At 44.7% G+C, this 23,938-nt stretch overlaps 2 protein-coding genes across 5 annotated transcripts; both read left to right on the plus strand.

Moving 5' to 3' along the window:
- Positions 1-570: 570 nt before the first annotated feature.
- LOC309339860 (glutamine amidotransferase-like class 1 domain-containing protein 3, mitochondrial) lies at positions 571-7,509 on the plus strand. The gene is made up of 4 exons (XM_081858390.1): positions 571-769; positions 3,758-3,929; positions 5,704-5,908; positions 7,222-7,509. The coding sequence occupies exons 1-4, from the start codon at positions 662-664 to the stop codon at positions 7,412-7,414; spliced, it is 678 nt and encodes a 225-aa protein (XP_081714516.1). The 5' UTR covers positions 571-661; the 3' UTR covers positions 7,415-7,509.
- Positions 7,510-19,036: 11,527 nt separating this feature from the next.
- LOC309339828 (uncharacterized protein) lies at positions 19,037-22,378 on the plus strand. Of its 4 annotated transcripts, XM_081858316.1 has the most exons (9): positions 19,037-20,010; positions 20,409-20,440; positions 20,575-20,691; positions 20,803-20,882; positions 21,038-21,131; positions 21,238-21,321; positions 21,410-21,514; positions 21,646-21,697; positions 21,894-22,378. In XM_081858316.1, exons 3-7 carry the CDS (start codon positions 20,674-20,676, stop codon positions 21,494-21,496), a joined length of 363 nt encoding a protein of 120 aa, XP_081714442.1. In that variant the 5' UTR covers positions 19,037-20,010; positions 20,409-20,440; positions 20,575-20,673; the 3' UTR covers positions 21,497-21,514; positions 21,646-21,697; positions 21,894-22,378. The 4 variants fall into 4 exon arrangements, with proteins under 4 accessions (XP_081714442.1, XP_081714440.1, XP_081714441.1 ...); XM_081858314.1 differs by having other exon boundaries at positions 19,037-20,440; XM_081858315.1 differs by having other exon boundaries at positions 20,409-20,691.
- Positions 22,379-23,938: the final 1,560 nt, after the last annotated feature.

The raw sequence follows: 23,938 nt of genomic DNA on the forward strand, positions 1-23,938 counted from the left end.
TTTGTGGTTTGCGCATGGAGAAGGAAGCCTTTATACGGAGGGTCACCTGTCCTGGATGCTGAGATTCCTGCATTGCAGGGGGGGGGGGGGTTGGACTAGATCACCCCTGGCTCCCTTCCAGCTCTACAGTTCTATGATTCCATATCTCTGCTGTAGGTTTTTTGGGGGGTTTCTTTTAGATGCAGTGGCCGGAGAGCGAGTGGGTCACCTTGCACAAAGCGTCGGATCCGGGGTTGCAGTTTAGGCTTTTAAAATCCCCAGGCTTTTAGCTCGTTTCAAATATGTCTTAGCTACCCTTAGACCAGACAATTTCGGAGAGGTGTTGCAATCAGCACAGATTACTCTTACAAAGGGAAAAACTAAATATCATCATATTCACACGTGAAAAGCTTTTTTTGGGACGTGCACGCCGGATCAAACATCAGATTATCCTCTTCTGTGCTGCAAAATCAGCGCGCATCGCGCTCAGAAACGAAAGGGGAACAGACGTCTTTGCATCCCAGGCGCGAAGTCTTTCCTGTCCTCCCGTCTCCAAGGGTCCCAGAAAGCGCCGCCCCGACGGCTCTTCTTCCGGACCAGCAGGGGGCGGGTGGGATCCGGCACCAGATCCTTCCTTCCTGCGGCCTCTTCCTCCGTGGACGCGGGGGACCCGCGGGCGAGGATGGGGAAGCGCGTGGCCGTGGTCTTGGCTGGCTGCGGGGTCTTCGACGGCAGCGAGATCCACGAGGCATCCGCCGTCCTGGTGCACCTGAGCCGGGCTGGAGCGGAGGTGAGGCTGGCCACCCTCTAAAAGTGCAAAAGGGGGGGGGTTATTCCTTGCAGGGGTGTGTGTGGACTAGATGACTCCTGGGGTCCCTTTCGACTCTACAATAATAGGATTGTTCCTCCTCTCGTGCCCTGCCGTGCAAAATCCGCCCAACCCACCTGCCCACGGCTTAAACTTCGTGCGCGCAAGCAAGCAAGCAAGCAAACAAACTGCGTGCAAGGATCTCTTGCAATTTCCTCAGGATAGAATCATAGAATTGTAGAGTTGGAAGTGTTATAAGACCTCTAAGGTCTCAAATATAGGATAAATGTGGATAATTGCACAAAGTAAATGCACATACATAAGCATATAAACCACATGTCTAAAACAGGTACCATAGGTAGCCGTGTTGGTCTGCCGTAGCCGAAACAAAATAAAGAAATTCCTTCCAGTAGCACCTTAGAGACCAACTAAGTTTGTTCACGAAAGCTCGTACCAATAACAAACTTAGTTGGTCTCTTAAGGTGCTACTGGAAGGAATTTTTTATGTCTAAAACAGAACAGGAGAGCAATCCAAAGGCCATCTTGTCTCTCCTAAAGACCCTCAATATTTCCTCTGCCACCTTAATCAGGTGTGATGTAATTTCTGACAGTTTGTAGAGGGGATGTCTGCCTTCTCCAGGCCAAAATGAAAACCCTTAAAAGAGATGAAGGCAGCCCTGTTTAGGGAAGTTTTTAAAGTCTGATGTTTTATCGTGTTTTTAATATTCTGTTGGGAGCCGCCCAGAGTGGCTGGGGAAACCCAGCCAGATGGGTGGGGTATAAATAATATTAATATTATTATTATTGTGTTTCTTCTTGGTTCTGGGTGTTTCTGGCCTCCTTGCTAGGAAGGGAGGGAATTTGGTTGCTACAGAAAAATAAAGATCTGCTTTGCTTTCCCTGCTTCCTGCCCCCATCCATTCACCTCTGACCGATCATGGACTTAAAGGTAAGGTAAAGGGACCTCTGACGAATAGGTCCAGTCGTGGCCAACTCTGGGGTTGCAGTGCTCATCTCGCTTTATTGGCTGAGGGAGCCGGCGTACAGCTTCCGGGTCATGTGGCCAGCAAGACTAATCCGCTTCTGGCAAACCAGAGCAGCACGCGGAAACGCCGTTAACCTTCCTGCCAGAGCAGTACCTATTTATCTACTTGCACTTCGTGCTTTCGAACCGCTAGGTTGGCAGGAGCTGGGACCGAGCAACGGGAGCTCACCTCGTCACAGGGATTCGAACCGCCGACCTTCTGATCAGCAAGTCCTAGGCTCTGTGGTTTAACCCACAGCGCCACCCGCGTCCCTTGATCATGGACTTAGGGGACCCCTGTTTTTCTATATCAGAAGGAAAACCCCCATGGCCATCTAGTCCAACCCGCTGTGATCCTGCCCGCAGCTGTAATACGATTTCACTGTGTTGTCATGGGGGTTAAGTTTGAGGTCTCGGGCTATTGTTAAAAGTTTGTGTGGCTTTTCTACATAGTGGCTAGCATTTGTCTCCTCCACGTCACTCTATCCTAGCCCTCTTTAATGCCAATCTTTCATAGTAAAAGAAGAACCAAGGCCTGCCATGCTTTAGAAAGGAAGTGGTGGAATAATTGCACTGCATTTATGACTGTCATTGTAGCTGCATTTATAACTGCACACAGGCGCACACAGGGAGAGGGAAGAAGACCTGCATATTCAGTGGTAGTTTTTCTAGAAAAAGAGGTGCGAGAACTCACCATGAATGCCTCCCTTGTTCTCTTATAATGGCAATGGAGCCCCCCTGAGAGGTGCTGGAACTGAGCTCCAGTGAGTTATAGCAGAAAAAAAGGCCTTTCTCCCACCCACAGAACGTTTTTCCATGGAAAATGTCTCTTGCCTGTTTCCTGTTCTTTTCTGCGAGGTCAAGATGTCTTTGACAATCTCGAGGCCTTCAATGTTCTGCTTGCTGGCTTGTAAACAAGCCTCTGTGTTCAGCAGAGTTTAGGATTCTGCAAAGGAGTGCATAGGATTGCAGTCTTGAAAACGAAACAAGGCTCCAGTTCTGAGCTCACTAGGTTGTATGTCTCATTGAACTCAATGGGACTTGTGTCTGAGTACATAGGTTCAGCACCATACTGAATGCCATTAAATTGAAAATACACTGCAAGTTATTTTACTAAACATTGACAAAATATGGTCTGTGACTGTATCACTGGAAAGCACATTCTGCAAACGTTTAGTACCGTTTATTTTACAACTTTAAATGAAAACACTATACAGTGGTACCTCAGATTAAGCACTTAATTCATTCTGGAGGTCTGTTCTTAACCTGAAACTGTTCTTAACCTGAAGCACCACTTTAGCTAATGGGGCCTCCCACTGCCGCCACACCGCCGGAGCAAAGTTCTCCTGAAGCAAAGTTCTTAACCCGAGGTACTATTTCTGGGTTAGGGGAGTCTGTAACCTGAAGCGTACGTAACCTGAAGCGTATGTAACCCGAGGTACCACTGTATTCTTATTTGAACTGGGGTAGTTAATGCCACAAAAATGTAGTTGATTTTGTCACAAGATATGATTTTTTTCAAATCAGCATAGCACAAAAACCTGACCTGATGGAGAGAAACGGATGTCATTTCCTGATTCAGCAGTGCAAAAATACTCTAAATCACTTGTAAAAATCTAGACAACATTCAAAAAGTAAAAAATTGTTGCCCAGTGTAAGGTCAGTCTTTCTTTTTTCTTTTATAAGAAAGTGTCTATATTAAAGGCAACATTTAGCCCTGTTTTAAAGATTTTGTTACCTAATCTTGCTACCTAAAATACCAATTGATTCTGAAATCCCTATGCTTTGTTGTTTTGGAATTTCAGAAACCTCTTGAAATGTTGGTACTTGCAAAATTATCTTGCTTAAAATTGGCAAAAAAAACCCATGGTTAATCTTGACTCTTGCAACTAGCAAAAGTGCTACTTTGTAACACATATGTATTTGTGTTCCCTTTTCTTTTTCAGGCAAAGATATTTGCACCAAATATTGAGCAGATGCACGTTGTTGATCATTTGAAGGCTAGTCCAAGTGAAGAAAAGAGAAATGTTTTAGTTGAAAGTGCTAGACTTGCAAGAGGGGACATCCAGGATTTGGCTGAGTTGAAAGTCGGTGAATTTGATGCAATTATTTTTCCAGGTGAGCATTTTAAAAATATAAAATAATCAAACCTGCAATCCTATATGCCTCGGAGTAAGCTCTATTAAATTCCACAGGATTTGCATTTGAAAGGACATGTTTAGGATTGCGCTACAAATGAATTAGTTTAACACTCACTTATTTGTGAACCGTAAAAATCATTTGCACCAGTTCAGTGTGCTCAGCACTGTGAGCTGGGACTCTATAACTAGATTCTAATACTGCACCTCACTGCAACAATACTCCCTCCCGCAAAGCATAGTGCATTTTATTTACCATATTTTTTGCTCTATAAGACTCACTTTTTCCCTCCTAAAAAGTAAGGGGAAATGTGTGTGCGCCTTATGGAGCGAATGCAGGCTGCGCAGCTATCCCAGAAGCCAGAACAGCAAGAGGGATTGCTGCTTTCACTGCGCAGCGATCCCTCTTGCTGTTCTGGCTTCTGAGATTCAGAATATTTTTTTTCTTGTTTTCCTCCTCCAAAAACTAGGTGCGTCTTGTGGTCTGGTGCGTCTTATAGAGCGAAAAATACGGTATTTAGTTTATTAAATTTTTATACACAAATACACAACAAAAACCAACCAATAGTCCCCATTTCTACATTCCACATTTATTTATTTTATAAATAAATAAATAAATTTTAAAAATGAAAGTGGTTTGCACAATTCTAATACACACGATAAAGGCCACATAAAACATTTTTGTTTTGGTTTTTCAATTTTTTTTTATTGCTTTTCCAAATTTATAGGAAAAAGAAAAGACATTACAAAACACAGCAAAAGAAAACACATTACAATACAAAAGAAAAACATAAAAAGAATTATTTCTTCCAAAACCCAAATTGCCTTACATTTGTTAATTGGCTACGTCGAGTCCCCCCTAACTGAATTTCATTGTACCACCTTGTAACAGTTCTCCAAAATCATATTTCTATTGAAATTGACTCCTTCCATTTACTATCCTCCTCTTTTATTAGTATTCTAGTCCTTAATGTTTTACAGCACATTCTTATTCTAAGCCTAAGCCTATTTATTACTTTTAAGTGACTTCTAATTATCTTATATTACAATATTTCGCTAGATATTCCTTAAATTTCTTCCAATCCTCTTGTATCTCCTCCTCTTTCTGGTCCTGGATTCTTCCAGTCAGGTCGGCCAGCTCCAAAAAGTCCAACATCTTCATCTGCCATTCATCTATTGTTGGTATTTCTTGCAATTTCCAATTTTTGGCCAATAAAAGTCTTTCCGCTGTAGTGGCATACAAAAACAGTCTAACATCTTTTTGGGGCAGTTCTAGTCCTATTATTCCAAGGAGAAAGGCTTCTGGTTTCTTAATAAATGTGTTTTTCAACATTTTTTTCAATTCATTATAAATTTCCCCCCAGAAGTCTTTCACCTTAGGACATGTCCACCACATATGGTTAAAGGTACCTTCTATTTCTTTGCATTTCCAACATTGGTTATCATTTGTATGACACATAAAACATTTTTTGAAAATAGATCACAAACTATTACAGGAGGTGGGTTATCTTCAGCGTCTGCATACACCTTGCAGCAAAGGGGGGGATCAGCAAAATGTTCACCATAGAAGATGCTTGCTCAGTCTCTACTGGAAGAGTGCTCCACAGGGCTGAACCAATTTTGTGCCAATATCAAATAAGCGTTGCCTCATTGGGTGACAACCAGCAACGCTGCTGTGTTGGAAGAAGCAATATTGGGAAGTTTCTTCTTGACATGAACAAGTAAGCTCTTATCTTTCCCCCCCTCGCTTCTAGGGGGCTTTGGCGTAGCGAAGAACTTGTGTTCCTGGGCGGTGGAAGGAAAGAACTGCACTGTCAACAACCTGGTGAAGTCCACCCTCGAGACGTTCCATAGCGCGAAGAAACCCATCGGCTTGTGCTGCATCTCCCCTGTGCTGGCAGCGAAAGTCTTCCCAGGCTGTGAAGTCACCGTCGGCCACAACAGAAATGTAGACGGGAGGTATGGAATTTTGTTTGGCGCATCATCTGATTCTGTGTGCGTGCTGATTCTCTGTCAATCATAAGATCCACCTGGTACAGTGATGTACAGCTTTCCCCAATCTATCATTTTTCTCTGTTGGTTGTTGCTGATTACACTCATTGGTCACTTTGTACAAAAGAAAAAAAACGCAGAGCAACTTAATCACTTTTATATGTCCTGTTTTAAAACCAGAAAAAAAGTACAGTGGTACCTCGGGTTAAGAACTTAATTCGTTCCGGAGTTCCATTCTTAACCTGAAACTGTTCTTAACCTGAGGTACCACTTTAGCTAATGAGGCCTCCCGCGCCACCGCTGTATGATTTCTGTTCTCATTCTGAGATAAAGTTCTTAAACCCGAGGTACTATTTCTGGATCAGCAGAGTCTGTAACCTGAAGCGTCTGTAACCAGAGGTACCACTGTACGATACAAAAAATGCTATTCCTGTAAAATATTAATAAGGACTAGCCTCATCTACCCAACGTCACGCTATATCACATCATGATATACCAACATATCACAATGTCTGAAATAAGGTAAAGGGACCCCTGACCCTTAGGTCCAGTTGTGATCGACTCTGGGGTTGCGACGCTCATCTCACTTTATTGGCTGACGGAGCCGGTGTTTGTCCGCAGACAGCTTCCGGGTCATTTGGCCAGCATGACTAAGCTGCTTCTGGCGAACCAGAGCAGCGCACGGAAACGCCGTTTACCTTCCCGCTGGAGTGGTACCTATTTATCTACTTGCATTTTGATGTGCTTTCAAACTGCTAGGTTGGCAGGAGCAGGGACCGAGCAACAGGAACTCACCCCGTCACGGGGATTTGAACTGCCGACCTTCTGATTGGCAAGTCCTAGGCTCAGTGGTTTAGACCACAGCGCCACCAGCTAAACATTGTGATATATTGATATATGACAATGTCCAAAATAAGCATGGAGTTATGTAGAGGCATTGGCTGGCTTCACAGTTTTTAGCACATTGTGATTTCTGCATAGCACACACACACACCATGATTCACAATATATTGCCAGGTCAAAAACTATGAAGCCGCTATCATGATATAGACTTCAAACTGGTTTGGTGTGATATATCGCCAGCCCTACTCTGCAGTCCACTTGGGTGAGGTCCATGCAGAAGGACCTCTGATGAAGACCACAGGGTCTGGTCTGGTTCATACGGGGGGGGGGGGTCCTTGATGTATGGTGGTCCTGAGCCTTCCAGGGCATTAAAGGTCAAAGCCAGCACTTCAGCGGTGAGGGAAAGGCAGTTATTGTTTAGCTTCCTTTCCTTGCAGGTTTCCTGATGCTGAAACAGCTGCGGCCATCGAAGAACTTGGCTGCAAGCACGTCTGCAAAGACGTGAGCGAGGCCCACGTGGATTCCGCAAACAAAATAGTCACCACTTGTGCGTTCATGTGCAAAGCCCCTTTGCATCAAATTTTTGATGGGGTTGGAACCATGGTTACCGAAGTCTTGAAACTGGCATGAAGGGGGAAAGCCAGGCTTGGCGGCAGCTGGTAGATGTGTTAACAAATGACGCTTTGGTTAAATACGGTAGAATTAATAAAAATAATTAAGCCACCGAGATCAAGAGTCTTTCTTCAGTCGTTGGTATTTTGAACCTGGTCTTCCTTCTGTCCTTCCTCTTGAGATAATCAAATTGTTCTCTCTGTCCAGGACCAGTTTTACTGGAAAAAGTGATGAAGGAAGGACCAAGGGTCCATCACATTTTTAAATGTGCACTACCAGCCAGTTCTCTTGCCACAGACAAGTCTCCCTGCTCCTGCCGGATCTACAGGGTTGGATGGGTTTGGCCTTTGTACTGCTAGTTGCTGATCTCAATATGAAGCCTTTGGGAGCTACTTATTATGACAGCAAGTGGTAGGTGAATGTCCTCCAAGGAAGAACTTTGTTTTGCTCAGGGTATGCAAACAATACCTATTTTAGTGACACTTATCAATTGCACCAGCTTTTATAGGGTGAAATCCAAGCTTGCTCTCCTGTCTTGAGTTCCTGCTGGGGGAAGGCATTTTTTTGCCAACTTCTCCCTCCAGCTCCTGTTCTGACTCCTCTACTGTTGCACAGGGTCACCTAAACCCTCCAGAACAGCCATTTGCCTGCCCCCTATTTTCCAGTCCACCTTGCCTGGCCCAAGTGTCAAGGTTGTGGATGCAGCAGTTGCCCCCCGCTGCCCAACCAGGGTTTGGATTGTCCTGCCAGTGCGATTGTAAAATAGATGTTGGACCATAAGCCAGAAGTGGGTTGTAAGCCCCATCAATTTGAATAGGCATTTAAAGAGGAATGTGATGGCTTATGGCCAGAGTCTTTTAAGTAGTTAGGTGCATTGATAAGAGCAAAAATGCCCGCAGTTGGGCCGCAGGCCAAATGTTGGTCCCTAAGGCAATTGTCTCGTGACTGCTCTCTCAGATGGGTCCCCCCCCCCCGATTCTGCAAAGCAAAGACAGAGAGAGAAACTGAAGCTTAGAGTGACATAAAGATCTAACTTTCTACTGACAGCTGCACGTTTGGTGACAGCATATTTTTGGAAATTCCAGGCTGAGCTGGCCCTCGAGGTTTGGTTCAAGAATATCTGGAATGTGGCTATTTCTTAGCAACTAACTGGGCTTAGAAGGGTCGCAAAAGGTGTTATAAGGAGGTTCCCCTTCTTTTCATATGTAGACAGCAAATTTCCCCCACTAATTTCACAAACATATCTGTGGAGAACCTATACGGACCATTAAAGCCCTAAGACTATAAAATGGTGCTATAATCTTAATACTATGTTTATTATTTTTGTGTGTGGAGACTATTAGGTAAAGGTAAAGGACCATTAGGTCCAGTCGTGACTGGCTCTGGGGTTGCGGCGCTCATCTCACTTTATCGGCCAAGGGAGCCGGCATACAGCTTCCGGGTCATGTGGCCAGCATGACTAAGCCACTTTTGGCAAAACAGAGCAGCACACGGAAACGCCGTTTACCTTCCCGCCGTAGCGGTACCTATTTATCTACTTGCACTTTGATGTGTTTTCAAATTGCTAGGTTGGCAGGAGCAGGGACCAAGCAACGGGAGCTCACCCCGTTGCGGGGATTCGAACCGCCAACCTTCTGATCGGCAAGTCCTAGGCACTGTGGTTTAACCAAGAGTGCCACCCGCGTCCCTTGTGGAGACTATTAAATTTGATTTAATAAAAAGTTTAAAAAGAAATTTGAGGGGAAAGCTGCATGCGCTTAATAACAGGGGAGCGTTAAGGGTGCCAAAGAAGGACTGCGCAACTAGCTAACTTGTATCATGCTGGCTCCATCCCATTCAAAGCAGAGCTGCTTGCTTACGTCTGTTAAATCTGCAGGTCAATCATCCTAAAGTTATGCAGACCACCTATGCATGCCTGTTTGCTCAGAAGTGTACTGTGAGTTCTAGTGAATTCAGTAAGGCTTCCTCTCGGGTATAGGCAGTGCTTTCCTCCCACCCAGAAAATTAGGTGCCGGTATTCACCATAAAATTGGGATGCGGGTGGCGCTGTGGTCTAACCACAGAGCCTAGGGCCTGCCGATCAGAAGGTTGGCAGTTCTAATCCCTGCGACGGAGTGAGCTCGCATTGCTCTGTCCCTGCTCCTGCCAACCTAGCAGTTCGAAAGCACGTCAAAGTGCAAGTAGATAAATAGGTACCGCTCTGGTGGGAAGGTAAACGGCGTTTCCGTGCGCTGCTCTGGTTCTCCAGAAGCAGCTTAGTCATGCTGGCCACATGACCAGAAGCTGTACGCCGGCTCCCTCGGCCAATAAAGCGAGATGAGCGCCGCAACCCCAGAGTCGGCCACAACTGGACCTAATGGTCAGCGGTCCCTAATGGTCAGTGGTCCCAGTCTGAATGGCCCTCAAATACTTCTTACAAAACGGCAGGATTTCCTGAAATGCACACTTGCCGTTGTGCACACAGTATGGAATCGGCTTAGCAGGTCAGCCTGTTCCCTTTGCTTTGCTTTCGGAGAGTATTATATGATGCCATTTGTATGTTTCCATAAAAGAATCCTGAAAGTAGCAATTTTGAAAAGGTACATCTGAAAAGTGCTGGCCAATTTTCTATTGTTCAGCAAGGCAGATCTCAAATGTGTGACCTAGCTGTAGAACATTTCTCCTCGTTTTTGTTGCTGCTGCTATAGTCAATTTAAATTTAAAACGCTAGCTTGAAATCAGAACACAAAGGCAACCGTGGAGAAGAGGGTGGCGAAAACAGGTGAGATGATGTTCCAAAGGAGCTGCCTGCCTTCTTTACACACCAGGAGTGGGAAATCTGTGGCCCTCAAGCTTTTGCTGGAGCATAACTCCCACTAACCCTAAATTTGGGCCATTCAGACTGGGGCTGGTGTGAATTGTGGTCCAAAACATGCTTGGGGAAGGCTGACCTAGACAGCAACAGGTCACCCATCCCTCCTGTACATCATTATGATGTACTGAAGAATATTATTATTTGCTCATAACTAAACTACTAAACTTAACATAACTACTCCTGAAGACGGGAGTGCCTGGTGAGCTCTGGTCCATGGGGTCACGAAGAGTCGGACACGACTAAACAACAACAACAACAAAATACTCCTGTTAAGCACTCACTCAACCCTCCCACTGGAGAAAGTTAGCTTTGGCTAGATTATGCCTGGTCTTATGATCAAGCATAATTTTTTTAAAAAAACCCTATCCTGGACCATTGCTCCTAATGTCTGGGAGTCGGAGATGGCAGCTGTATTCCAACAACAGCTGGAGTTGCCCACCCCTGCCATAACACTAGGTGTGGGGAGGAATTTTAATCGGGGAAATGGGATTACTTTCTCTCATCTGGTTCCCTTTCTTCCATCTCCAGCCCAGCTTCTATTTAAGCCAATGAGAAATCCTGACTGCACACCTCCTATGTCAAAGATTCACATTAGGGACTCCGATTTGCTACTTCTACCACATCAAGGTGGTAAAATCTGTTTTTTCGAAATTCTGCCACTATCGTCTATTACCACCAGAGGGCACTCTAATGCTAGACAGCAAACTTAGCTCCCTCCCGTTTGAGGTCACAACGCTATAAAATGTAGATATGTTATATAGTGCAATATTATACATATTGTACATATCTGTTTGTCTGTCTGCCTAGGTTACATGTGGCCAGAGGGAGGGACTTTGGGCTTCTTTTTCTGTGAACTTCCCCTGACAAATTGCTTCTGAGGTGGGGGGAGTTTTCAAAAGCGCTTTGTGTTGTGGCCCAAGGCTCAGCTATTTAGAAAGCAAGCAAGGAAGCCAGCCACCCCTTTTGATGCTAGCCTTTGTCTGCCTCATCTGCCTTTTCCCTTCCGTTTGCTGTGTTTTAACAGAAATCTGTAACATTCCTGAAATATACTCGGAGTCGAGAGTGGATTTCATGCTCTTTATTCAGCTCATAGTGGTGAGGAGGAATGGAAGTTCCCCCAGAATGTCTGCTTTATATACATTATTTACACAATGGGCCCCACATGATTGGCTAATTCCGGGATTCACCTGTAGGCCAATCAGGTTGCGGATTCACTTCCACCTGGAGCTGGATTGGGTGGCTCCTATGGACCAATCAGACTGCTGCATTCTGTTTTTTTTATAATAATTTTTATTAATTTTCCAATTTTAAGACAAAACAATAACAACATACAAACATCGACAAATGCAAACAAACACACGAATGTAATTTCTTAACCTCATTTTCATAAGCCTCCTTTCTCGGACTTCCCCATACCTCACCCTTTTTGCATCCTTATTTTAAAGTTTTTCAGCAACCCTTTTTGCCAATTAAATTTAAATTTTCTTCCAGTCTCCTCCTTCCAGTCTCAAAATCTTCCAGTCCTCCTCCACCGTCTCTTTCTCTTGGTCACGGATTCTGCCAGTCATTTCCGCCAGTCCCATAAAGTCGATCACTTTCGTCTGCCATTCTTCCAGTGTGGGTAGTTCTTGTGTCTTCCAATACTTTGCTAGAAGGATCCTTGCTGCTGTAGTGGCGTACATAAAAAAAATCTTGTCCTTCTTTGACACCAGTTGGCCGACCATGCCCAAGAGAAATGCCTCTGGTTTCTTATGAAAAGTACATTTAAGTACCTTCTTAATTTCATTATAAATCATTTCCCAAAAGGCCTTAATCTTTGGGCAGGTCCACCAGAGGTGAAAGAAGGTGCCTTCAGTCTCATTACATTTCCAACATTTATTATTGGGCAAATGATAAATCTTCGCAAGCTTGACTGGGGTCATGTACCACCTATAAATCATTTTCATAATATTTTCTCTTAGGGCATTACATGCCGTAAATTTAATACCGGTGGTCCATAACTGTTCCCAGTCAGCAAACATAATGTCATGGCCTATGTCCTGTGCCCATTTAATCATAGCTGACTTGACTGTCTCATCTATTGTATTCCACCTCAGCAACAGATTATACATTCTTGATAAATTCTTAGTATTGGGTTCTAACAATTCTGTTTCTAATTTCGATTTCTCCACCTGGAAGCCAATTTTCCTGTCTTGTTTGAAAGTCTCCATTATTTGGTAGTAATGGAGCCAGTCTCGTACCTTGGACTTTATTTTCTCAAAACTCTGTAATTTGAATTTGCCACTTTCTTGTTCTAAAATTTCAAAATATTTTGGCCATTTAGATTCCATATTAAGTTTCTTCACCCCCTTAGCCTCCATTGGTGATAACCACCTAGGAGTTTTATTTTCCAACAAATCCTTATATCGAATCCAAACATTGTATAATGCTTTCCTAACAATATGGTTTTTGAAACCCTTATGAACTTTAACCTTGTCATACCATATATATGCATGCCATCCAAACCTATTGTCGAATCCTTCCAAGTCCAAAATGTCTGCATTCTCAAGAAGTAGCCAATCTTTTAACCAGCAGAAAGCTGCCGATTCATAGTACAGTCTTAAGTCCGGCAGGGCAAACCCCCCTCTTTCTTTTGCATCAGTAAGTATCTTAAATTTTATTCTGGGCTTTTTGCCCTGCCAGACAAATTTAGATATATCTTTCTGCCACTTCTTGAAACAATCTAATTTATCCACAATTTGTAATGTCTGAAATAAAAATAACATTCTAGGCAGTACATTCATTTTGATCACTGCGATTCGGCCTAACAAGGAAAGCTTCAAGTTCGACCATATTTCTAGATCTTTCTTTACCTCTGTCCAACATTTGTCATAATTGTCTTAAATAAATTCACATTTTTAGATGTCATGTTAATCCCCAAATATTTTACTTTCTTTGCCACCATTAACCCAGTTTCATTTTGAAAACTCTCTCTTTCAAAATGTGTTACATTTTTTTCCAAAACTCTAGTTTTTTGTTTGTTCAACTTAAATCCTGCCACCTGACCAAAGACTTGAATTAACTCTAAAACTCTTTTTGTACTAGTGTCTGGCTCTTGTAAAGTCAATACTAAGTCGTCTGCAAATGCCTTCAATTTATAATGTTTGACTCCAACCTGAACTCCTTTTACCAGCTGATCCCCCCGATCATATTCAACAAAACCTCCAGGCCTGATATAAAAAGTAATGGGGATATTGGGCACCCCTGCCGTGTCCCTTTTTCTATAGAAAGTTCATCAGTAACCACATTATTTACAATTAACTTTGCCTTTTGTTCAGAATATATTGCACCTATACCATTTTCAAACCTTTGGCCTACCCCCATCCCATGGAGATTCTTCTTCATGAAGTTCCAAGAAATGTTGCTGCATTCTGGACCCTATTGTTCCAGGACCAATCAGACTGCTGCCTTTTGGATCCTATTCAACTCAGTACATAACAATTCCCCATCCAGAGAATGGACCATGCTGCTGAGAAGAGCCCTGCTGAATCCCATCTGGAACAGAATCCTGTTCTCACAGTGGCCAGCTAGATGCCTATAGGAAACCCTCAAGCATATACCTTCCATTTCCCCCCCTTTTTATTGAGTTTCTCTTCAAAAAAAACCAAAAGAAAAAAAACAAATCAACAAATTCAAAAGAAATATCCGTACATAGCACAAAAATAACATCCATTACAATTCTTTGTCTTCTTCCTTGAATCTTTATATCTTTAGATATTTAAACCTTTCCTCTAGACACCTATTGACCTCCTTCCCTCCCGATTTTGGGCTTCTTAATAAAGATTCTTTTTTCTGCAGCTATTAATTGTTAACGGTTTACACGTTGTAAGACTTATATCAGACCTGCTATAGTTTTTAGGTCTCTATAGTTCCCTTCAATGTATACCATAAATTTATTCCAGTCACTAATAAACTTTGTATTTTTTTGGTTTCTGATTTTTTTGTGTCATTTTTGCTAAATCAACATATTCAAATAATTTTGTTTGCCAGTCTCTGATCGTTGGGGCATTCGGACTTTGACAATTTTGTGCAATTAATATTCTAGCGGCGGCTGTGGCATATTGGAATAATGTCTTATCTTCTTTTTTGATTTCATCCCCAATTATTCCTAGTAAGAAGGCCTCTGGTCTTTTAGGGAAGGTATATTTAATATTTTTTTTAACTCATTATAAATAAGTTCCCAGAACTTTTTCATTTCTTCGCAGGTCCACCACATATGGTAGAAATTGCCTTCTTTGATTTTACACTTCCAGCAAGCCTTATTTCCTGTTTTGTACATTTTCCCTAGTTTTGCCGGTGTGATGTACCACCTATACATCATTTTTTCCAAATTTTCTCTGAGTAAGACACATGCCGTGAATTTCATTCCACTAGTCCATAATTTCACCCACTTATCATATTCTATATTGTATCCCAAGACCATTGCCCGTTTTGTCATGACCTCCTTTATTTCTTCATCTTTAGTGTCCCAATCTAATAATATGCTATACATTTTAGACAATAACTTGGATTTACCCTCAATTATTTCTATCTGAAATTTAGATTTTTCTCGTTTATCCCTACTTTTTTGTCTTCCTTCCATACTGCGTTTATTTGATGAAATTGCAGCCAGCCTGTTAATTTGTCTTTCAACTCCTCATATGTTCTCAATTTCCATCCACTCTCTGATCTTATCAGTAGGTCTTCATATGTCAGTCTTTCTCCTTCCATATTTGCTTTTTTGGTTTTTAAAATATCAATTGGTGATAACCACCAGGGTGTTTTCCATTCCAGAAGTTTTTTATTTTTCTCCCAAACTTCATATAGTGGCCCTCTGATAATATGGTTTGAAAAACCTTTATGTACCTTTTCTTTATCTAGCCACAAATAGGCATGCCAACCGAATCTGTTGTTGAAGCCTTCTAGGTCCAACAGATCAATGTTTTCCAAATTAATCCAATCTTTGATCCAACAGAGGCAGGAGACCTCAAAGTATAATTTCAGATTGGGTACCGAGAATCCCCCTCTTTCTTTCCGATCTGTAAGTAATTTGAATCTACCGTATTTTTCCCTCTATAACACGCAGATTTTTTCTCCTAAAAAGGAAGGGGAAATGTCTGTGTGTGTTATAGAGCGAATGTGTGGTCCCTGGAGCCGGAAAAACCAGGCAAAAATCAAATCGCGACGCTTCAAGGAAAAGGGAAAACTGAAAAGAGGAAGCGGCTGCTTTCCTGCATTCTGCCTCAGGGTCTTACTGCCCACCCTCCTCTGTTTCGTTGCTGTGTTTGCTGAAACGGAACAAAGAGCAGGGAAAGCCCCTCCCCTCCAGGCAAGCTCCGGTGCTGCTGGGGGAGAGGGAGAGAGAGGGGGGAAGGGAGAGGGGGGGGAGGGAGAGAGAGAGGGGGGAGGGAGGGAGGGAGAGAGAGAGAGAGAGAGAGAGAGAGAGAGAGAGATGGCTGGCTTGGGTGGGGGAAAACTTTTGCCTTTCTTTCCTCCCTCCCGTTAAATCCCTCTCCTGCATTCTTAGCCAGCTGCTTCTCTGCACACCCCTCTAATGTCCCTTCTTTGTTTTTCCTTCGCTCCCCACTTAAAATGTGGTTACAAAGCATAGATCCACATGGATCCTCAGGATCTTTGCATTGGGTCACCCCAAATTCACCATCAGATCACATAGCATGTCCATGGCTACAGCCTGCCCCCCCAAAATCACGCACCCACTGTTGCCTGGGGCTGCAATGGTGCAAAAATGTGGTTAAAAAGCATGGATCCACATGGATCCTCAGGATCTTTGCATTGGGTCACCCCAAATTCACCATCAGATCACATAGCATGTCCATGGCTACAGCCTGCCCCCCCAAAATCATGCACCCACTGTTGCCTGGGGCTGCAATGGTGCAAAAATGTGGTTACAAAGCATGGATCCACAGGAATTCTCAGGATTTTGGCATTGGGTCACCCCAAATTCACCATCAGATCACATGTCTGTGGCCACAGCATGAAGCCCAAAAATGATACATCCACTGTTTCATTCAGAATGTTTTTTCCCTTGTTTTCCTCCTCTAAAAACGATGTGCGTGTTATGGTCAGGTGCGTGTTATAGAGCGAAAAATACGGTAATTCTTGGTCTTTTCCCTTGCCATATAAATTTCGAAAGAGTTTTTTTTGCCAATCTTTAAACATTGAGGAACCTCTAATCACTGGGATGATTCCATTCTGTATCTCCAGTTTTTCTCTTTCATCTTTTCCCAAAATTTTAGTCAACATTTTTGTCTTTAATTTGTTTAATTTAAAACCGGATATTTTGCCATATTCTTCTAATATCTCCAAGGCCTTACTAACACTTTTCTGTGGCTCTTCTAGGGATAACATCAAATCATCTGTGTACGCTTTTAGTTTGTATTCTTTCATTGCAACTTTGATTCCTCGAATCTCTGATGTTGCCCTTATTTTGTTCGTAATTACCTCTAATACCATAATGAATAAAAGCGGGCATCCCTGTCTTGTTCCTTTTTCATGGGATTGTTGTCTATCACATGACGCTATATGTTTTCATTCCACAGAGTGGGAAGTGATGGAGACAGGACCGACCAGGAAGAAGCGAACATGCCAGTCAGGCATGTGTCTCTACCAGGGTCCTACACGAGAGTGGGGTGATCCTAACAGTAACATGATAACATAAGACGATCCCTGCTGGATCAGGCCACCTAGTCCGGCATCCTGGGGCTTGTCCACACCTGAGCAATGTGTGGCCTGTCTCATTAATAGAGGGACGTCTGCACTACACCCTCCCTATCCCAGTGTTGTCTCAGATCTTTTCCACTTTAAAGGCAAGGATTTTCGAGCTTTGAAAAGTCAGAAATGGCCACCATGTGTAGTGCTCCCCCCCCCCCAGGTATTGAAGGGTATGCAGTACCCACACCTCCCCCCGCCCCCGATGTTAAAAGTGTGGCACTTATTGTAACAACTTCATGGTGATTACCAGCACCGTTTTTTTCTTAAAAAACAAACAAACAACAACAACAACAATAATAATGAATTTTTATTTATATCCCGCCCTCCCCGGCCAGAGCCGGGCTCAGGGCGGCTAACACCAGTAAAATTACAATAATAATTTAAAAAACCAATTTAAAATACAGGTTAAAATATAATTTAAAATGCAGCCTCATTTTAATTGTAGCCCATAGATCAAAACCATAAGGGGAGGGAAACATAAGGGTCAGACTGAGTCCAAACCAAAGGCCAGGCGGAACAGCTCCGTCTTGCAGGCCCTGCTTGTGACAGAGCATTCCACCAAGTCGGGGCCAGTACTGAAAAGGCCCTGGCCCTTGTTGACACCAATCTCCCAAACACTGGGAGACCCACATTTAAAGGGCAGAAAGGTCTTAGAAAACACTGGGATAGGGAAGTTTCCCTGAGCGCTCTCCTCGCTTGTGCTTCCTGGGCTTGCAGAATCTCCCGGCCACATGTGTTTCTTTTTTCATGCATTGCCTTTGGTAAAAATTAGCATAAATTTACTCTAGAATTCGGCACCTCTGCCTCAGCTTTCTATATATGTTGGGGACTAACGCTGAACAGCCACACACACACACACACACACACACAAATACTGAGGCGCCCTTGAGATTTGTGCGCTTTCATTTTGCATGCAGAGAGACCACGAACGCAGCTGGCAGGAAACCGCCTCAGGATCCTGTCCAGCAAACCCTGCTCCCGGCTTCCCCACATGCCGCCCACGCACCCGCCTGCCCTCCAACAGGACGCCCCGGTTACAACAACCCTGTAAAGTAGGCCCGTGCTATGCGCTCCCCAAACTGCAGCTGAATCCCTCACCGATTGGCATCTTAACACTGCTTAAAGGCCTTCAAGGAAGGAGAGTCCACCACTGTCCCAGAGACTCTTGCCACCAGAAAGTTCTTCCTAATGTTTGGTCCGAATCTCCTCTCCTGCCCTCCCCTCTAGAGCAGCAGAAAACAATTTTGCTCCCTGATGCAGCCCTCAGATATTGGAAGACGGCTCTCCTCTCTCCCCTCAGTCTCCTCTTCTCCAGGCTAAACATACCCAGCTGCCTCAACTATTCCTCATGAGGCTTGGTTTCCAGCTGCCTCAACCATTCCTCATCAGGCTTGGTTTCCAAACCCTTCATCATCCTGGTCGCCCTCCTCTGCTCACCTTCCAGCTGCTCAATATCCTTCTTCAACTAGCCTGCACTGAGTGGCAGCAGCTCTCCAGGGTTTCGGATGGGGGGAGCATTCCCAGCCCCCCCCCCCCGGAGATGCTGCCCAGGACAGAAGACCTGCATCCAAGGCAGATGGCCCAATCCTGTGCTATAGAGACCCCTAGCCTGCCTTGAAGGATGTGGGGATGGTCTCCCTTTGGAAAAGGGGCTGCAGCAAGAAGGATGTGAAATGCAGATATGAATCTGCCGAGAGAAGATGCAGCCCAGCTGCAGGCGGAACAGAAGGTGCCTCCAAGTTCTGACAGAGAAGCATCACATCTCAGGAGGAGCCAGGTCCAGGTGGAGGAGTTGCCATGGTGACAAGGACCTGCCCTCCTTTGTGACATCCCTTGCTCTTCCCTTAAAAGCCTCTGACTTGCAGGCGGCCATTGTGGGTTAGTGAGGAGAGGTCAGGAGAGAGAGGTAGTGGTGGTGGTTGTAGAAGAGGAGAGGTTTGCTTGTTATTTTTCTTTTTCTTTTTCTTTTTCTTTTATTTAATATTTTTATTTGATTCATTTTATTTTATTTTTATTTTACCTTTTGTGTGTGTGCATATTTGTGCATATTTGTGCGCATTTGTGTGCATTTGTGCATATTTGTGTGCATTTGTGCATATTTGTGCGCATTTTTGAATATATTTCTTTTGTTTATAGAGAAATAGTTGGGGTAAGTGTAGGGTTAGGGTGGGGGTTAGGTTTGGGGTTAGGGCTGGGTTTGGGGGTGTGATCAGAGTTTGGGATCAGGCTTGGGTGGCAATTTTAGCTAGGTAGTTAGCTTAGAAAGGAGGGGGGATTTTTCGTAAAGAAGATGTGCAGACTGTAAGTACCATTCCTTTGCTTTCTCTTGGTCTCCTGGGGGCGGGGTGTGAGTCCTGGGTCCCCTCCACAGCTTTAGCTCTCTGGTCCACCAGGGAGCTTCATGGCTGAGTGGAGATTTGAACCCTGCTCTCCCAGGTCCTCCCAGCCCAGCCCTCCAACCACTACACCTCTGCCTGGCTCCATTTTGCATCTCTCCAGCTGCCCTACAACACTGGCCTTCTCCCCCTTCCTGGGGGTCTCTCTGGCTCCAATAAAGACTCTACCCCCTTCCTCATGTTCTGCTCCTCTTCTGGGACACCTTGATGCTTGGAGGACCCTCCTAGGGGTCTCCTCCCTCACCAGGAAGGGCAGGGCTGTCCTAAGAAGACGAGGCAGAGCAGCCCTTTAACAGCTGGCAATGCTTCTCTTTCCTTTGGGCTGGAGCTCTTGAACCCATAGCACTTGGGGCCTCCTTTCTCTCTCTGCCAGCCATTCGTGCTCTGGGCTGCCTCTTTCCAGCTCTGGCAATGATCTTTCAGGTCACAGAACTGTAGAGAGGTAGCAGGAATTGGGCCAGACGCCCCTCCTCACACACACACACACGAACTGGGGCTGCCGGCTTCTGAGTCGCTCTCTCTGCTTGTCTCTTCTAGGTTCAGGTGCTTAAGGCGCCTGATCTGCTGCAATAAGGTGGCCCCCTTGGAAGTCCTGGAGCAGCCCACGGTGTCAGGTGAGGAAGTGGCCCTCCTTTTGGGGATGGAGGAGGGCAGGAAAGGACTAGGGGGGCATCTAGTAAAAAGATGCACAGAGCCAGACGGCTGGATCCAACCTGCCTATCTGCGACAGCACCTGGAAACCCAACCCCCCCCCAGCAACCACCCCATTTCGTGGAGTCTGATGGAGGAAGCAGGGGACTGGGCTGTGGTGCAAGGCAGGGGGGCAGTTGTCAGTGGGAGGGGCAGCTTCCCTGGGGAGCCATGTTCTGGGGGCAGGAGGTCAGGATTGGCCCCCAAGGCCTGGGGTGTCCCTCTCCTGTAGTAGGACTTGGAATCCAGGAGAAAACTCTTGGAAAAGCCTTGCAAGGGCTCAGGGAGGAACTCGCCTGTCCCCATGTCCTTCACTTTGCAGATGTGCTGGGGATCCCCATCCCTTCCGTTGCGGTGAGTATTGGATAAAACGAGAGCAGGGAGGGGATCCCTCAGAACTGCCCCCCTCTTGCACTCTACTCTGCACTCTCAGATGCGGAGGAGCCCTCCCCCCACAAGGAACTGACAGCCTGACTTTTGCCTTTCAGCTGCTAGACAAAGATCAGCTCTATCTCCTGGGGGTCATCCAGGACTTCCAGGCAGCTCGGCTCAGGGGGCTCCGAACCCTGAAGTACTCCAAGGAGGAGATGGCCACAGCCATTCTGGTGAGTGATGGGTGGTATGAGGGACCCCCATGGGGAGGGAGGGGCTGGCGTTTGGGGTTGGAGCTGTCCTCTGGAGACTTCTGGAAGGAGCTGACCTCTGCTCTCTTCCAGGACATCCTCGGCCACTTGGAGTACTTCAGGGATAGCCCCCTGAGCCTGGCCCTGGCCTTTGAGGCCCTCCTGCAGTTGAGGTGAGTGGGGTCTTTGGGGTGGGCAGGGCTGCAGGGGGTGGGTGGGGGGCAGAACTTCAAGAGAACTTCGGGTGGGCAAGAGCTGGCAGGAGGGAGAAGGGTGCAAGGGAGACTTGGACGAGGCAATGTCTAACCTCTTCCCTTTCTCTCTCCAGTTTTATGAGACCCCACTTCAGTCCCTCTATGGTCAGTGTGATCCTCCATAGAACAACAGAGGCAGTTCTGGGGAGCGCAGAGAAGGACAAAGAGGTATGTCCTGTGCTTTAACTTCTCCTTGCACATCTCTTTCTTCTTCCCCCACTCTTACAAAATTTAACCCAGCAGTACTCAACCTCTCTTCTCTCTTTTCCCACAGGAACTGAAGAGGCCATTCCAGAGCCTGCTGGGGGGTCTCCTCCTAGAAGCCCCCAATACTGGCACCCTTCTCCAGTTGCTTACCGTAAGTATTCTGATAGCATCAGGAGTGGTTTTAGGGTTGCCCCCCTGTCCCTTACCCAACTGACTGTCCCATTTCTTTCATCCCGCAGGACCTCCGATATTACGCCCTTTTGGGGAGTGAGGACGAAAGGAAATTAGCGGCCAGCAGTATATCCCTGCTGCTGGCCCTTTCATGAAGATTCTCGAACCTAAGAGTAAGTATTTTGCCTTCCTGTATTCAGTTCTTTGGTTGCTTCCATCCTTCTTGGGTGGGGCTGCTTCTCTTACACCCATCCAGGGTGGGGTTCATATTGTCAACTGACTCATGTTTGTCTTTCCTCTGCAGAACACAGTAATTCGGCCGGAGCTGGCTTGTTTCAGGAAAAATCTGAAAGAAGGTAAGCCCCACACCTTGGGGACAGTGAACTCCCTTGTCCCTCCCAGGTCTTCTTGCTGGGAGTCCTACAGGACCTGCTCCCTGCCTGGCAGGCCTTACCCCCCTGGCCTTGGAGGGCTGCACTCAGACTGACTCCAGCTACAAGAAGCGGAGAGGACTGAACAGATTTTCTCTCTTTTTCATTCTTTTCCATCCAGATGACATCATCATCGAGGAGTTATGATTTTCCTCCCTGAAGGAATTGCTGCTCTATTTGGACGTCTCAATTGGCCAAAGACTGGCGGCAGAAGAAGAGGCGCAGAGATCAGGAGGGGGACAGATGATTTAACCAGCCATGAAATATGGACTGAGATTGGGCAGAACCAGAAAGAAAGAATCCATGACAGAAGGTCATCTAATCTCTGCTTTAAAACCTGCAAGGAAGGAGAGTCCATCACCTTCCAGGGGAGTCCATTCCTCTGTTGAACAATGTTCAGTCGGAATCTCCTTTGTTGTATCCTGAAGCCATTGGTTCGAGTCCTACCGTCCAGAGCAGAAGAAAAAAAGCTCGCTGCATCTTCCAAGTGAAAATGGCTCTCTCTGGTGTCACTGGATCAAGCTGATCAATTTTCTTGCATTACTTAAACTAAATAGTTTTTAATGGATTTTGAATAAACTTGCAATAAATTGTTACTGTTCTGAATTTCATTGTGTTATTATCTTCCATTGATCTGGACACTTTTCTGTTGTTGCAGCCTAAAATAGCAGGAGCATTTTTTGCTGCTGCATCACTCTCGGCTTGACTCAGGTTAATCTTGTGGTCCACTAAGACCCCTAGATCCTTTCCCCATGTACTACTAGCAAACCAGGTATCCCTCATCTTATATTGGTGCAGCTGGTTCTTCCTGCTGAAGTGCAGAACCTTAGATTAGTCCCTATTGAATTTCTTTTTGTTTTTGGTCATTTATGATTAAGTTATTGGGGGGGGGGGGGGAATGGAATTAGGAGTCATTTTCATCAAAGGAATTAAGGCAATTTATACAGATCAAACTGCAAACCTGATTGTAAATGATGCCATTACAGGAAAAATGGAAGGTATAGAAGGGGACAAGGCAAGGATGCCCCCCCTGTTACTGCTTCAATCTATATCAGCCCTAGAGGTGTTGGTGCGGAGGATAAGAAATAATTCTGGCATAAGGGGGATATGGGTGGGCCAACGGAATTATAAGATAAAAGCCTTTGCGGGTGATGTGCTGTTTTCTGTAGAAGAACCATTGACAAGTGTACCTAGGTTACTGGAGGAAAGAAGGAAATATGGAGACATTGCAGGTCTTAAAGCAACTAAAACTAAGGTTTTAGTGAAAAATATGGATGCACAGGCAAAAGAAGAGTGGCAGATGGCCAGTGGGCTGACAACTGAGAAAAAGGTGAAGTATCTGGAAATATGGTTAACAGCGAAAAACTCCAATTTATTTCAAGATAATTATGTAAAGGCATGTAAAGATATAAGAAAAAATCTTGAGTTATGGGGAAGAATGAAACTCCCTCTAATTGGAAGAATTTTGGTTATAAAAATGAATATTTTGCCTAAAACACTATTTTTATTTCAAACCGCTCCAACAGTAGGCAGAACAAGATGCTTCAAAGAATGGCAAAAATATATTTGTAGGTTTGTCTGGCAAGGGAAGAAACCAAGAATTAAATAAAAAAAAATAATGGATATATTTAATTTTTCTAAAAGTATTTTTAACAAGAAATGTGTTGTACCACTAATTAAAGGATGGGGTGGTTTCTTTTTTAAAAGGAAGTAGTACCAGCTGGTAAAATAAAAGTTAAGATGGACTGAGGGGCAATAGGTCAATATGTCATTGGATGTGTCATAGCTAAATCCACTCACTCTTTTTTTAAAAAATGGAAGTGTGGTTTTAAGACTGTTTATGCCTGAAAAGAGTTTTGTCTGGGCAAGGATTGTCTTACGCATGCCAGCACTCAAAAATTCAAGCTCCTCCTTGTTGTATAACACAATACAGCCCAATTCATTGATTTTTAGAGAAGATGGACTGCTCCTCTTGCCATTGCTATGTCTGGAACAGATGATCAGATTTGTTTCATAGAAGCATCTGCCCAGATAGTGAGAGCTGCAGAGATCTCAGAAGCTGATAAATCGTCTTGAACCCGAAGTTACATTGAAGGAAGATAAGAAGACTAAAGATCTCATGGAAGGTTCAAAAGGTTGACGGAAAGAACAGCAGATAAGGAAGTT

This window comes from Podarcis erhardii, assembly GCF_964252035.2.
Source record: "Podarcis erhardii genome assembly, chromosome: 4".
Classification (NCBI taxonomy): domain Eukaryota; kingdom Metazoa; phylum Chordata; class Lepidosauria; order Squamata; family Lacertidae; genus Podarcis; species Podarcis erhardii.

Coding starts and splice junctions, on each gene's coding strand:
- LOC309339828 (XM_081858314.1), top strand. CDS start 20,081: ATGCACAGAGCCAGACGGCTGGATCCAACCTGCCTATCTGCGACAGCA. Junction 20,692..20,802: donor AGATGGCCACAGCCATTCTG/GTGAGTGATGGG, acceptor GCTCTCTTCCAG/GACATCCTCGGCCACTTGGA. Junction 21,322..21,409: donor CCCTTCTCCAGTTGCTTACC/GTAAGTATTCTG, acceptor TTCATCCCGCAG/GACCTCCGATATTACGCCCT.
- LOC309339860 (XM_081858390.1), top strand. CDS start 662: ATGGGGAAGCGCGTGGCCGTGGTCTTGGCTGGCTGCGGGGTCTTCGAC. Junction 770..3,757: donor TGAGCCGGGCTGGAGCGGAG/GTGAGGCTGGCC, acceptor TTTCTTTTTCAG/GCAAAGATATTTGCACCAAA. Junction 5,909..7,221: donor AACAGAAATGTAGACGGGAG/GTATGGAATTTT, acceptor CTTTCCTTGCAG/GTTTCCTGATGCTGAAACAG.